This window comes from Phaseolus vulgaris, chromosome 2 (assembly GCF_000499845.2).
Source record: "Phaseolus vulgaris cultivar G19833 chromosome 2, P. vulgaris v2.0, whole genome shotgun sequence".
Lineage (NCBI taxonomy): Eukaryota > Viridiplantae > Streptophyta > Magnoliopsida > Fabales > Fabaceae > Phaseolus > Phaseolus vulgaris.
Window position 1 is genome coordinate 11,005,071 of NC_023758.2, and position 16,012 is coordinate 11,021,082.

The 16,012-nt window shown below is 33.4% G+C and overlaps 2 protein-coding genes across 2 annotated transcripts; one reads left to right on the forward strand and one right to left on the reverse strand.

The window, feature by feature from the left end:
* Positions 1-1,276: 1,276 nt before the first annotated feature.
* Positions 1,277-3,967, reverse strand: LOC137810648 (xyloglucan O-acetyltransferase 1). Its single transcript, XM_068612033.1, has 3 exons — positions 3,567-3,967; positions 2,120-3,226; positions 1,277-1,621 (listed from the first exon to the last, which is right to left on the reverse strand). Exons 1-2 carry the CDS (start codon positions 3,778-3,780, stop codon positions 2,121-2,123), a joined length of 1,320 nt encoding a protein of 439 aa, XP_068468134.1. The 5' UTR covers positions 3,781-3,967; the 3' UTR covers positions 1,277-1,621; position 2,120.
* A 1,884-nt stretch (positions 3,968-5,851) lies between these two features.
* Positions 5,852-7,606, forward strand: LOC137810652 (xyloglucan O-acetyltransferase 1-like). The gene is made up of 2 exons (XM_068612036.1): positions 5,852-6,058; positions 6,223-7,606. Exons 1-2 carry the CDS (start codon positions 5,890-5,892, stop codon positions 7,305-7,307), a joined length of 1,254 nt encoding a protein of 417 aa, XP_068468137.1. The 5' UTR covers positions 5,852-5,889; the 3' UTR covers positions 7,308-7,606.
* Positions 7,607-16,012: the final 8,406 nt, after the last annotated feature.

Genomic DNA, 16,012 nt, shown 5'->3' on the forward strand with positions numbered 1-16,012 from the left:
ATATTATATTCATTCTATTCAAATGAAGAGAAGGAGTGCTTCAAGTATTAACTATAACAAAACATGTTGTGTGACATTAAAAGACTATATTATTTGGCAAATTAATACAAGCATATATTTAAGACCATATTTTATGTTTATTCCCCCAAATGTGTAAACTTGTTAAAACCAGAAACTATAAATAATTATTAGATAGGGCCAGCTGTTTTTTTATTTAAAAAATATGATGATAAACAACACATAAATTGGATTTTTCTTTTCAAACTCTGCAAACTAATCACTAGATTATTTTATAGATGGATAACCCTTTTTAATCATAAAATATTTTACCCTTAATTTCTCATTTAGTTCGCCTGTTTTGTAACTACAAACTACTCATTTTAATTCTAATACATATATTTTGTAACTTTTGCATTGCTATATTTGACATGGTTTCTTAACAACTATACAAATAATCATGCATTATACCAAATTCAGTGTGTTTTGAAATACATAATGCATTATTGGACATGGATCCCTAATAATATTTACTTTTTTTTTTCTGAATATTTGAACAAGTTTTTCCATTAAAATTTCCTAAAAACAAAAAAATTATTTATAAATTAAAATTAACTTATGTCCAATTTTTTTTTAAAAGTATAAGAGAGTCCATAAATTAGTTTATACGGAAGTTAATTTTATTTATAAAAAACTAATTTTTATATTTTTTATTTGTTTTCTAAAAATGATTATGGAGAAGCTGAAGTAACATGTCGACGATGATTTTGTATTAACTAAGTGCAAAGTTATCAGAACTTTGATAAATAATACACCATTTAATTAACCATGTATGATAGAATTAAAAAAAAAACGTGTGTAAGAGGAGATCCTAGAAATAACTAATACATAAGAGAAATTCCACTCTTGTGACTCATTGTTTTGATTCAACGAGACAAGTAAGCTAAAAGTTAGAAACATGTAGTATTTAAATAAGCTAAAAGTTAGAAACATGTAGTATTTAAATAAGCTAAAAGTTAGAAACTAAAAACTTTTTGTAACTTATACCTTACTAAACACTCTTGTGGTAATCAAATAAGCTTAGTTTATACCAACCATTATGTTGAATGGGAACATGTTTAACAATTAAAATCCACCAACATTTTAACTAATAATAACAAGTATACAATAAATGTCTTAAAAGGTGTATTAACTTCGTTACCTTTGCTTCATTATATTTTCCAACCACAATGAGAGTCAATTAAATGTGGTTAGGTGTAAACGTCTTTGCATTCATGCATTCACATAATCATCAATAAGATTTTCTATTAACAAAAACAGATAAAAACATTGCCCTTAACGTGATTTCAACGCGTTTAAATTGCTAACAAATCCAAATGGACTTGCTAAACATTTTTCTGAGGAACCACGGAAAACAACATAATGGATCAAATCAAATTAACATGAGAGAAATCAAAGCAAAAGGAAGTTTCCCAATTGAAATACCCCACCACACAAAATTGATGGCTACCAAACAGACCAAACAGAAAAGACTTGCCCATGTGTTATGAATTCCTCCACAAATTCACGTCTAAACACTTTTGCACCCCAAATCATAGCATGTCCAAATGGCTTAAACTCTTACCTACATTTTTAGCACATTCCACAAACATCATTGTTCATAGTACCTATAATTTGCCACTCCATCCTCCCTCATCAAGACAACATGTACTGTTTTATATATTTCCTTTTCCATTATATAGCCCAAGCAAGAAAAACAACAACCAATAATTTCCCAATGAAACTGTTGTTCCCACCCTCTAAAGAAAATTGCTCTCTATTTTACCAAAATAAAAATGGATCCTTTTCAATGCAATATCCATCACCCAAGTGGTGGAAAACATAAGTATGACATATAAGTGTGACTTAATTACTCATATAGGCTTTATAGTTATCAAAATTTTCCCTCTAGTTCCTGTACTTTAAAACATAGATTTTTAGTCTGTTATGGTTTGTGTAGGGATAGAAAGAATAATGTGTAAAAATTGAATAAAGTATAGGAACTAGATGAGAAAGCTTTTGTAAATATAATGATCAAATGAGTAATTAAACTAATATGAATTTGACAAGACATGAAAAATACCTCACTCTTCAGTCCGTGGGTGTTCCCCCCACTTCTTCATGAACTCCAGAAAAATCTCATTCCATGTGTCAATAGGCCCTGGCAAGCACCAATGAACACAATCATTCTGCACTCGCTCTTGATGCCCATTAGCAAATGGAAAGGGATACATATAAGGACCTGGATGCCCATCTGGCCTCAATAGTGCTAATCTGGTTACATCCAATGCCTCCAACCTAATAATCCCTCCAAAGTTATTAGCTTTTGTCTTGGCCTCTTCCACTTCTTCAATCTCAATCTTTCTCATATCAGCATCCATCCCTTCAAGTTGTTTATCCTCTTTTCTATAAGGCTTGGTCTTTGGACAAGCACCAGCCTTATCCCACTCACCTTCAAAATGTGCAGGTGAAAATGTTGTCACAATTATATCAGTTCCATAGCCTTTACCCCCTCTCCTATCAATTATGCTATTGAGGGTAGTCCTTAGGGCCTTCCTTAACACATCATAAAACCCAATTTCAGTGTGGTTAAGGCCAGGACAGTAATGACACCCTAAAACTGAACTTCCATCATAGTACACTGCAGGATGCAAAAACCAGTGCCCAATTGACAACACAATCAGGTCCATTTGATCCATATCCCTTGCCCACCTCTCATCAACATGATCCAAATACAACTTATTATGATTTGGCCCCGAGTTTGACTTTTCAACACCTTGCACAAGAAATGGGGACCAATACAATGAGACACTCACATTGTGAGAAGGAAAATGCCACTTCCTGAATTTGTTGTCTTCACCATTCCGGTAGACAAGGTTGGGGGTTGAAGCAGAGCTCAACATGCAAAGAAGGGACTCTAATTGATTCCTGGCCATAGAGTCCCCCACAAAAGCTATATGCTTGTTGCTAATGAGTTGAAGAAAAGTCTGAGGCTCAAACCTTGGAAGTCTGCATTGACTTGGTTTCCATCTCCAGTAAAGATAGCCAGAGTCAGGTCTTCCATGTGCTATGCAATTCTGGCCTTCTTTGATTGTACCACAAGTTGTACCATTGTACAAAGGGCCTCTCTTGTCACGGATCCATTTGCCATCAAAGTAATCACATGGGGTCTCATAAGTTTTCTCCTTTTCTGCAAATAAAGAACATGTAACCAAGTCTAGTGAACCAACAAATTCTACATCCCAAGTTTCCAGTTACAATTCCATAAAACTTAGATTCAATTCCATTGACGTCTTTACCTTGTTGTCCAATTATAATTAAAATTTTATTTCAATAATCTATGTTGAGACTTAATGCAAATCTTTATTACACAAATTACAATACAAAATACAAAACTCCACTTCTGATTGAATAACAGTGCTAACATATTCTAAAGAACTGCAGCCAAGTTTTTTGTCCATCTTAAATCAAGACAAGACTAGCAGCCATATAGGTTTGAAAAAAAAAGATGAAATTAAACACACATGTACCTGGAGAAGAAGGTGCAGAAGCAGAAAGAGAAGAGTGGGAGATGATGGTGATTGGGGTGGAGTTGGGAAGTTCAGTTTCTGGAGATGTAGGGAAGGGTTGAGGGTAGAAGTATAAGCGAAGTAAGAGTATGGGAAGAAGAGCATAAAGGGTCCAAGGAAGAAGTCTCTTGGTGATGGACAGGGATTGGTCTTTGAATGGGCTTGTGATTCCCATCTTCAAAGCCTATCCCTTGTTTTTGCTTCTCTTTCTTCTTCAATTTCTAGTGTTCTTAGCTGAGATGAATCAAGTTTCAAGAAAGAAAAAAAAGCATTTTTGTACTTATCAAATGAAAGTTGGGAGGTGCAGACAGAGAAGCAGGTTCATTGGCTTACTATTAGTCATCAGATAAAATAATAATAATAATAATAAAGAAAAACATAGTTGGATCTCATTATGTCTCTAATTCAATAGTTTTCTTGGAATCTAATAATAGCCTTAGAATATTGCTATTCCAATCTTGTCCTCATTCCCTCTCATCATCATTATGTAAATAGAAGAAAACAATTACTCTGGTTAAATCTTATATAAACAACACCTGTTACATAAACTTATAATATATTATTGTTCTATTTAAGAATTGGTTTTTCATATTTTCTCCTTAGAACAACTTTTCTTCTTCACCATGAGTCCTGCTTATGCTTTTTCACTTTATTTCAAAGTGGTTGTGAGAGAATACAAATGTATGTGTTATAAGGACAGAATCGTCTAGACAGGAAGAACTTTACCAAGGACCATGGTCAAGGGGTCCTACTAAAAAAGGACACATACTTTTTTTTTTTTTGAAAAGTTAAATTATACATGGTCATGGACTCATGTTTTTAAGGAGAGAGGCTAATTAATACTTTTTAATCTGGGTGTAATCTAAACTTTTGAAAATAATTTTATTTGAAGTGCATTCTCTTAAAAAAGTATTATTTAAAAAACATTAAAGTGAACTTCTCTTTTAATATATATTTTTAAAATTAAATTGTTTATAAATTTAACTACTTAAATTCGACTTAATTATGATTTGTAAGATTAAAAAATATTTTTTTTAAAGAAAATATTTATTAATAATATTTCAAATAATTCAACTCGTTAAAAAATAAAAATAATTTAGTTTAGTTTAATATTTTGTACCAAAGTGAGAAAAAAAATCTAAAATTATTAATACATATAATCATTTTCAATAATAAAAAGTATATTTATAGGAACATTATAAATGGTTCGTAAATTTACTGATAGATATTTCTTTTCTTCTCTTTTCGTCCTTTTCTACAGGTCAATTTATGTTTAGTTGTTTCTTTTTCAGCTAAAAGAAACATACATTCAAACAAAACAGAGAAAGAAATTAAATTTGAAAAAAAATTATAACAACAATTTCTTTTATACCCAATTTTATAGATTTTTCTTCCACATTTTTATAGTAAAAAAGAAAATGAAATATATTTTTTTCTGGTCATTGAACACATTTATAGTCATGGGAGGCTTACACTCTAATTAATGAAGTTCTTCGGGCGTGCAATCTTCTTGGGCCCTGTAGGGCCGTTTATTTGATGCTAAATTTGGGCCACGAGGTCCACTATCACTATACAATTAAACTCCATTCCCCACACTCGAATTAATTACAGACTTTTCTAACAAGCCTCACCTTTATTGCTTCAACCTGAGTAAGATATATCTCTAATTAATTACACCTACCATATTTTATTTTATAAAATAACATGAAACGCATCATCGTATCAACCACGTTCTTTGATAATTTTAATAATTTAATGTGTGGATCGTCTTAATGCCAACTAACTGTGTTGGGGCTTCCATATATTTTCCATCACAATGCAGCTATACCCAAAAAGACACTGAAAAAAATGTACAAGTTAGGTATCAGTTTAATATTTTTTTTGTTGTGAAAAGAACTATCATATTAAAAATCATATCAAATAATTATTTCTTGGTGGACCCAACAGAAATTAAATTATGAGCATAAAAGTTATATATGTATGTCTTTTTATTTACTGTATCAATATTTCTGTGGCAATTCATAATATTAAACTAAATATATTATCAGAGGAAGTTCTAGTCTTTCTCTATCAGGACCCCCCAGATTTATTGTTATCCTCGTTCTTTTCAATACAAGAATTTTAAAACAAAATAGAACCTATGGTCCACACTTCAATGTTCAATTTGAGGGTGCACAAATTATTCATGTGCATTCATTCACGAGGCTGAAGTTTAGATAATCCACACCAAACTATGAGCATAAAATGAAGCAGAAAAGGATAAGCAAGAAGGAATGGTTTCAACATGAGAGGTGCAAACTCAATGAAAGATCAATCCATCACCAAGAAACTTCTTCCATGTACACTCCATATTTTACTCCTCCTACCTCTGCTACCCATAGTTCTTCTCTCGTTTTACTTTTACTCTCTTTCTCTTGCTCCATCTCCACCAACTAAGCTTTCTCCTTCTGCAGGTAAATATGTATGTATGCATGCATGATTTTGTTTTGTTAAACTATATTATTGCAAGTGAATTTTGTCTTCTAAATTAGCAACAAGTGGTGTGGTACATATATATAGTGGTTTACGTCTTTAAGGGAGTTTATTGAGTTCATTCTTGTTTTTGTAATATTGGCAGACAAGGACTATGTTTGTGATACTCCATGTGACTACTTTAATGGCAGATGGGTCCTTGATAAGAGAGGTCCTTTGTACAATGGTACAACCTGTTCCACAATCAAAGAAAGTCAGAATTGTATCATCAATGGGAGGCATGACACCAGCTACCTTTACTGGAGATGGAAACCAAGTCAGTGCCATCTTCCGAGGTTTGACCCAAACACTTTTCTTCAACTCATTAACAACAAGCATGTTGCTTTTGTTGGAGATTCTCTGGCTAGGAACCAAATAGAGTCCCTTCTTTGCTTGTTAGCCACTGCTTCAGCACCTAAACGTGTCCACCACAAAGGCTCTCGTAGATGGCACTTTGCTTCTCACAATGCAAGCTTGTCCCTCTACTGGTCCCCATTTCTTGTGCAAGGGGTTCAAAGATCAAGCACAGGGCCACTTCATAACATATTGCATTTGGATCGTGTCAATGAGAAGTGGGCAAGGGATGTGGATCAAATGGACTTGATTGTGCTATCAGTTGGAAATTGGTTTTTGGTTCCTTCAGTTTACTACGAGGGTGGTAAGGTTTTAGGTTGCTTAAACTGTCACGGTTTTGAGTACACTGATATTGGTTTTTATGGTCCACTGAGAAAGGCTCTGAGGACTACTCTTAATAGCATAATAGAGAAGAAAGTTGGTAAGGGAAATGGAATTGGTGTAATTGTGAGAACATTCTCACCTTCCCATTTTGAAGGTGATTGGGATAAGGAGGGTACTTGTTCAAAGAGTAGACCTTATAGAAAGGGGGAGATGAAACTTGGAGAAGTGGATGAAGAGATGAGAAGGATTGAGATGGAAGAAGTGGAAAATGCTAAGGCAAAAGCCAAACAGTTAGGAGGGTTTAGTTTGGAGGCACTTGATGTAACAAAATTGTCATGGTTGAGACCAGATGGCCATCCAGGAGCTTATATGAATCATTTCCCATTTGCTAATGGAATTTCAAAGCGTGTGCAGAATGATTGTGTTCATTGGTGCTTGCCAGGACCTATAGACTCCTGGAATGAGATCTTGGTGGAGATGATGAAGCCGAGAGTGCAGAATCCCACTTGTTAATTTATCACACTCTTCATATTTTTCTACCGAATAGGTTATGTTATGATCACAGTAGCAGCAGTAAGTAGCAACACAAACTACAACCTTTTTAACACACTCTTGTTGAATGCACAATTTGAGTAATATGATGAAATTAAGAAAAGAGAATGTGTGAGAAAAAAAAGTATCACTAGGACAAAATATCAAAACAACGAATCCATATAAAAACGGTTGCAATTTCGTAATTATAATGTGTTTTTAACGATGATTCTAAGAGGAATTATCGTTAAAAATGGTTATGGGAGACATATAAAGACGGTTTTGGGAGGAACTGTTGTTAAAAAGTGTAAAATTTTTGAAAAAATATTGTGTTGTGCGTGTCTCCCTCTCTTATTTTGTCTCGCGCTCATTCTTCTCAGTATTACTTCTCTCACACACTCGTCTCTCTACCACCACACTCCAACCGCGACCTTCACCACACCACAAAACCACTGATAAATGCCAATGTGTAATTTTTATAATTGAGAAAATTGAACACTTTGGAACTTAATTGTTGCTTAATGTAAGAAAATTACCCTAATTTGAGAATTATTGAATCTGATTATATATTTTGAACCAGGAAACAAATGAAGAAATTTAATCCCAATTTTTGTGTAAATTTCAGATGAATACGAAGCATTAAAAGAAAGAAAGCAAAGACTTAATTGGATCACAAGAAGGAGTAAAGAAGGAAAATATAAAGGAAGCATCTCGTTCAAGCTAAAATATTTAGCTCAGGCTAAAATTATCTAAATTAAATTAATGGTGCAGTACTAATATAGCTCAGGCTAGAATTGCTCGCCCAAGGTAAAACAACATCGAATGATCTAGCCTAAGCTAGATTGGCTTGCTTGAACTAAATTTCATTAAATAAACTCTGGAATAGAGTTAAAATAGGAGCGGTGGAAAATAAGTGAGGATTTTAGAGAGAATTTAGTGAGAGAAGAAGAAGAAAACTCTGTTCTCAAGAGAAGAATGTTCTCAAATCAGCTCTTCTTATGTAATTCAGATCAAGAATGAAGATTGGAGGAGCTATCATGAGTTGCTAAGTGCTTTCAAACTTGAGATTGAATGTAATCTATTTTGATCAAATGTATTCTTGGTGATATATATATATATATATATATATATATATATATACTTGATAACTTGTAATGCTAGGAATGGATTTCAAGTTATTAATTGCATCATAATTTTGTTCATAAAGCTGGAGGATTTGTCTGAGAAATCAATGTTTGAGAAATCATCATATGAATTTCATCTGTGAGTAATCAAGGTGAATATCTTTAAATTAAGCATCAAGAATAAGTAGTTTTGAGTATTATATATTGTATTATTCCAAAATACAGATGATTAAGATAGACGCAATTCAATCCCAAGTATTTTTATCTATATTTGATAAGTTAGTTTTGTTACTTGTTGAATCACATCTTAAATTTTGAGTTATTTTTGGTAAAAGTGTTAATTTGGTTATGAACAAGTTTCTACATTTATTTTTTATACTTGACGAGTTTTATAACAGAACTTCTTAATTAGAATTGTTCTTTATGGGTTCGACATTCGTACTTTAAATAGTATTATATTACAGCTGATTTGGTATACTTGTCGGGATAAATCAACAACCACTACCGTGCAACTGACTATCGTGCAACCTCCATCACTCCAACCGTGTGACACCGCAACCTTCACCCTCACTCTAGTCACACGACACCGGTGTTGGGTTCAATAATGCCAAAGCTCAAGGAGGGGGGGGGGGGGGTGAATTGACCTTTTAAAACTTTCGCGCAGATTCAAGTTTTATCATAGTACACAGAAAATAAATCGATTTATTTAGCAATGAACAGAGTTATTTTTACACTGTTTATGTATTAAAGCGTTTATACCAGTCAAGTAATTCTTGAAATTATGCAGATTGATTTGCAAGCTATATACACATTGATTTTAAGAGGATATTATGTAAAACAGAATCAGTGACCTTCAATTTTTTAAGCAAGTGATAAAGGTTCAATTATTAGCTTGACAATCAATTGGGTAACCTATCACAATCAAACAGTTCCAGTTGTAATTAACATTTCATATATCTTCTTAAGAGAAGCAAACTGATTTTCTAGAAAATAAGAACAGAATGAACAAGCCCAGAAAGAACAAATTTATTTTTAATTGAACATATTCAATTTTAGACAGATTAACAGATAAGTGAACCGAGTGCAGGGATGAAGAGAAATGAACACACAACAGTTATATTGGTTCACTCAAATGAGCTACATCTAGTCTCACCTAATCCAAGGTGAAATCCACTAAACAAACGTGCCAAACACACTTACACAGTCACTGTTCTTGAACCCTACAAGAACCTTGACACGCTTGCTGAAAAACACTATTTCAGCACACACACTCTTCAAGAAACCCTATCAAGAAGAACTTACAATCACACTATACAAGAATTCGAAATATGAAACGAATACACCTGATAGAGAATGCATAAATCTGTCTTAGACCAGTAGAATAGATTGCTCACACAGTAGCAACACCTTTAACCAAGCCTTAGAGCCAACCAAGAACAAGCACACTTTTGATTTGTAAAGTCTTTCAAGAACACTTGCTAATTCTCTGTAAATCCTTAATTCTCTGTTGTAAAACTTGTTTTCTCAATTGTATGATTTTACTTTAAACGCAGAAACAAGCTCTCCTTTTATAGAGAAACAACTTATAACAAATTTTTAAAAAACAGTTAAAACTGTTATAAAAAGAACAGATTGAAAATAAAATGAACAGATTTATTTTCAAAAGCAGTTGGAGAATCTGTTATGTGAAGGAGACTTAGTCAAACATACTGGTGCAAGGATAAAACGAAAAAAAAACCTTTTAAGGTAAACATGGCACCAGACAAAAAAAGAATCTATTCATTTACAGATGAACAAATTTATTTTCAAAACGATAACAAAAACTTCCTAACAGTTAAAACACAGTCGTTTTGATGGATTGAAGATTTAGTTAAAATACTTGATGCACAAACTATGATTTTCAAAAACACTTAATCAAAGCATCAACTCAAGAAAAAAATCTATTCATTTAGAAAAGAACATATTAATTTTTTATGCAGTAAGGATATTTTTGCAAAACATGTGAAAAACAGTTTCAGAAAACTTGTGTTTGCTCTTATCACATGGTCAGGGGTTAAGAAGTGAGTTACCTAGCAAAAAACCTACTCTAAACAACCTCTAAACTATACCTAAGACATTCTTAAAGCAAATGTAAATACAAATGAAATTTACACAAATGGCTTCATCAAACACATGTCTTGAAGGGGCAACAACCATCTTCAACAACCGGATTCTTCAACCTCACACCAGTTGTGCGACTCGGCCCTTGCCGCACCGCACTAGAAAAATGCCAGCTCGCGCGACATCGCAACCTTCACCCTCAGTCCTAGACGCACAACACCGAAAATGCGCCAGCTCCCTTGTCCAGCTCTATATGACATCGTCCCAACCATGACCTCCGCGCCCAACCGCTCCAAATTAGAGTTCATCCCTCCATTTTTGCGCAAACTTTTTTTTTATTTGATGAATTAATGATGGTTCTAGAACCATCGTTATAAATTCTTGATTTATAACTACATTCAAATTAACGACGATTTTAAAATCATCTTTAAATGTTCACTATTGTTAATGTTGTTTCCTGCAATAGGGTATTACATTTCTCCTTCAACTTCAACTTGTGCTTATTTCTTTAATGAAAATTAGGTTACAATTGTTCACTTATGTCTACTCAAATAAACAAGAGAGAAAATTTTCATGAAGTTGTAAATCTCCCATAAATTTAACTATTATCAACTTTTCAGTTTTCTTTTTTGTTTGGGTTAATTTCAGGTATGTCACAACATTATAAGAAAAATCCACTTTATCTGTCAACAAAAAGCGATAGCCATATAAAAGAAGCCCCTTCCCGTTGGACACTACAATATATGTCAACTATTGCGTTGATCATAAAGACGTTTAACTCACTAAAAAATATTAAAATAATAATAAGTTGGCGTATAGAATGAAAATATAAAGTAAATGCAATAAAACAAAATTAAGTGTCATCAATAGGCTATGTTAGCATAGGAAGCATGTGGGATGTACCGAGGAAGAACATAAGTGAAGAAAAATGAAAGATAGAGATGTTTATAAATTGAATCGCGAGTATTTTTGCCATTTCACAAATCGCGTAGGGTGCAAATGCGGGTGTGGAATGATGAGGCCCGAAGTTAAAGGAAAATTGGAAATGAATATGAATCAGTAAATTCACTTTTCGTTTTCTGCAACTTTTATTCAACCAAATGTATTTTTAATCAATAGGCTACATATCTAGTTACAAAAATAAAAATACGACAGTCAGTGATAAACTATTATTATTATTATCATTATTTTTATATATTTTATATAACTTTAAAATTTTATTATATTACTAAAAAGTATATGTAAATATTATCCATTAACGCCCTCATGGTTCAGAGACATTATTCCTCTCCAATAAAAAACAAGACGTCATTTACAAGAATATTATAAATAAATATATTAACTTATAAGTATATACTAATTTAATTTAATTCAATTTTAATATTTATTAAAATTAGTATAGTTAAGTCAAAATTAATCTTATTTTAAAATATTATCGTCATTAGTATTAACTAAATCGATAGTAACTTAAATTAATATTAAAATAAAAATTAGTAGCTTTCGGTTAAATTATAATGCTACATCACTCTTATTAAAATTTAAAATTGAATGAAATACTAAAATGAATCAAAGGCAGCCAAATTTTTTGAGAAAGGAGAGATCACATGGTTTGTCATAAAGTTTTTTTTATAGGATGAAAGATTAGAAAGAAGAGGAGTAAGAGTAGAATTAATTAAAAAAAACAATATGACTAATAACAAATTTCCAAAATAAAGAGGATATGTTAGCTTGAAAAAGCAAAGCACGAGTAACATTTAAAATGTGTTGGTGTTTGTGTTCAACGATATCCATTTTGTTGGATGTTTCAACACAAGAAGTTTGGTGTGTGATGCTTTTAGAAGCGAAAAAAACATGCATACTAAATTCTGGTCCATTATCGGTTCTCATAATTTTTATTTTTGTATGAAATTGAGGTTCCACATAATGAGCAACAACAGTCAAGAAATATTTAAAATCTTGCATAGACGTAACAAAACAAGGTCCCCATATATCAAAATGTAGAATGTCAAAGATAGCAGTAGTAGCAGTTATATTTAAAGAAAAAGACAATTTCTTTTGTTTGGCACGATTACATGTATCACACAACTGTAGTTTGTCAACAATTATAAAACACTCAAGACAGTTAATCTTTCATGAGAAGGGTGAACCATTCTATAATGGCACAAATGTTTATCCTTAATGTTGCAAGTAATATAAGGAATAGAAATTTGTGGTGTAGTGTATGATACAACATAAAAATAATTAAAGAGGTACAGTCCAACAATAGCCTTAACTATATCAATCTTCTCGTGTGATAGATTGTCTTGTATTATGCATTGAGTAGAAGTGAAAGTTAAAGTGCATTTAAGTTTTAAAGATAATTTAGAAGTGGAAATAAGGTTTGATTTGAATTTAGGGATGTATAACACATTAAGAACATAAGATTTATCAGAAAATTTGACTAAACCATAATAGTTTGCAAAAACAATTTGGCCAGTAGGAAGATTAATCAAAACAAGGGCAATTTTTGTGTAATGTGTGAAAACGAAGAGGTCAGTGCGAACATGGTCAGTGAAACCTGAATCCAATATCCAAGAATTGTAAATATTAGGTATAAAGGAAAAAGAATTACCTTTTGGAGGCTGGTGATTTTGCTTGATGGCATCGACCGAGAATGTGCCAACTTGGTTGATTTGTGCTTGAGCAACAAAGTGTTTTAGCACAAAATGTTAGTTAAGAATTAGCATTGTTGAGAAGTGAGTTGAATGTCTTTAACATCCTATTCTTTAGAAACATTGTCAATAGAAAGATCATCAGTAATTAGGTTATGAATCTGGGTGGTTTGAGTGGGATTATGGGTTTTGTATCCAGGAGGAAAACCATGTTTCTTGTAATAGGTGTCAATGGTGTGGCCAGTTTTGTTATAGTAAGTGTAGAGTTTCCTACTAGATTGGATTCTAGTGTTTCGAGTGTCAGCAATAGGAAAACGAACTTTTCTAAAACATACGGTCTGATTATGGCCATGTTTACCCCAAAAACCACACAACAAAGTATTTGATGGAGCAATACAACTGCCATTGGTACTATGAATATTAGGAAGAGGCAAAACACTAGATAGCTAACGCTCTAGTTGAACAACTAGAGAGAAAATCTTTGGGATGAGAGGTATGGGTTCCATAAGCAAAACACGTGATCGAATATTACTATATTGATAATTTAAACTCCTAAGGAACTGCATAGCACGATTCTCACATTTTATTAGGTTATGAAAGTTTCAATAGAACAAGAACACTTAATAGAACAAGTGCAAATAGGATTAGGTCGAAAATTCTCCAATTCATCCCAAATTATGCGTAATTTTTGTAAAATAATCACTAACAGAGTGATTGCTTTGATTTAAAAATGAAATTTCTAATTGTAAATCAGAAATGCGAGATAAATCACCCTGAGAATATTGGGTTTTCCGATAATTCCAGATATCAATAGCAACATTCATCCATATTATACTTTGCCTAATTGGGAGAGAAACAAAATGAACTAACAAGGAAGCCACCATGTTATTGCAAAAATAGGGATATCTTTCAAAGGGCAAGGATGATTACCAATGATGAATTCAACTTTGTTCTTAAGACTGAGGGTTGTGATGATTGAATGGTAGTTTAGGGTTGAGAGAGAGAGAGAGAGAGAGAGAGAGAGAGAGAGAGAGAGAGAGAGAGAGGAGAGAGAGAGAGAGAGAGAGAGAGAGAGAGAGAGAGAGAAGAGAGAGAGAGAGAGAGAGAGAGAGAGAGAGAGAGAGAGAGAGAGAGAGAGAGAGAGAAGAGAGAGAGAGAGAGAGAGAGGAGAGAGAGAAGAGAGAGAGAGAGAGAGAGAGAGAGAGAGAGAGAGAGAGAGAGAGAGAGAGAGAGAGAGAGAGAGAGAGAGAGAGAGAGAGAGAGAGAGAGAGAGAGAGAGAGAGAGAGAGAGAGAGAGAGAGAGAGAGAGAGGAGAGAGAGAAGAGAGAGAGAGAGAGAGAGAGAGAGAGAGAGAGAGAGAGAGAGAGAGAGAGAGAGAGAGAGAGAGAGAGAGAGAGAGAGAGAGAGAGAGAGAGAGAGAGAGAGAGAGAGAGAGAGAGAGAGAGAGAGAGAGAGAGAGAGAGAGAGAGAGAGAGAGAGAGAAGAGAGAGAGAGAGAGAGAGAGAGGAGAGAGGAGAGAGAGAGAGAGAGAGAGAGAGGAGAGAGAGAGAGAGAGAGAGAGAGAGAGAGAGAGAGAGAGAGAGAGAGAGAGAGAGAGAGAAGAGAGAAGAGAGAGAGAGAGAGAGAGAGAAAAAAAAAAAGAGAGAGAGAGAGAAGAGAGAGAGAGAGAGAGAGAGAGAGAGAGAGAGAGAGAGAAGAGAGAGAGAGAGAGAGAGAGAGAGAGAGAGAGAGAGAGAGAGAGAGAGGAGAGAGAGAGAGAGAGAGAGAGAGATGAGCAAAAAGTTTCAAATAGTAAAAGTAGAGGTACATATATAGAAAACATAATACCTAAAACAGTTGACATGAATAACAGAAAAGAAAAAGGCACATTCTCCCTGCACCTGATCATAGACGTGAAAAGACCAAAGTGCCCTTATCATGGTCAAGTGATGAATGTTAATTAGAGACCTGCACCCAACCCTCATCCATAGACATGTTAATGACTTACAGATTTTTCCATCCATAAATAGTTGTATGACTTACGGATTTTTTTATCCATAAGCATCAATATTGGGTTATGGATTTTTTTATCCATAGGCACAAATATTAGGTTATGGATATATCCATCCATAGGCACAAATATTGGGTTACGGATAAATCCATCTATAGGCACAAATATTGGGTTACGGATAAATCCATTCGTAGGCACCATTGTGTAGTCAATACATCACATATATTAATGCATAAATGCATCACAAATGTAGTCAATACATTTATTAAAATATCCCAAAACAAAAACATTACGTATCTATTACAAATGTTTAAGATTAGAAATATCGTCTAATGGACATTATTTGTGTGTAAATTTGCATCCGGCTAGTGTAGTATGTTGACCAAGATTGGGCTGTAGGATAACAATGTGATGCCCACAATATATCTGTAGGTGGAATAGGACAACCAACTTTCAACTTCACCTATAAAAGTAATAAATATAAGTTACATAATACAAGTTTTAAGTTAGCACTTTTACATGGACGTTTTGGGTATACTTGGACAAAATGATTTCCATGGACGTGCCCAATTGCAATGATTCGGTGTTGAGTGAAGTTACTTGGTGGTTGGATTCTTAACGAAAAAATAGTCAATGATTGTATCATGGACAATGAAACCAAACTAGCATTGTACCGATTAGCAAATGCCTCACTACACTTATGTGTCATATCTTCATTATCTAACGCATTGTAAGTTATAGACTGTTCCATATCAACATCATCTAATCCATCACACAAATCAATCTCTCCTGAAATTCCCATGTATGAGTCTTGTGTATCCA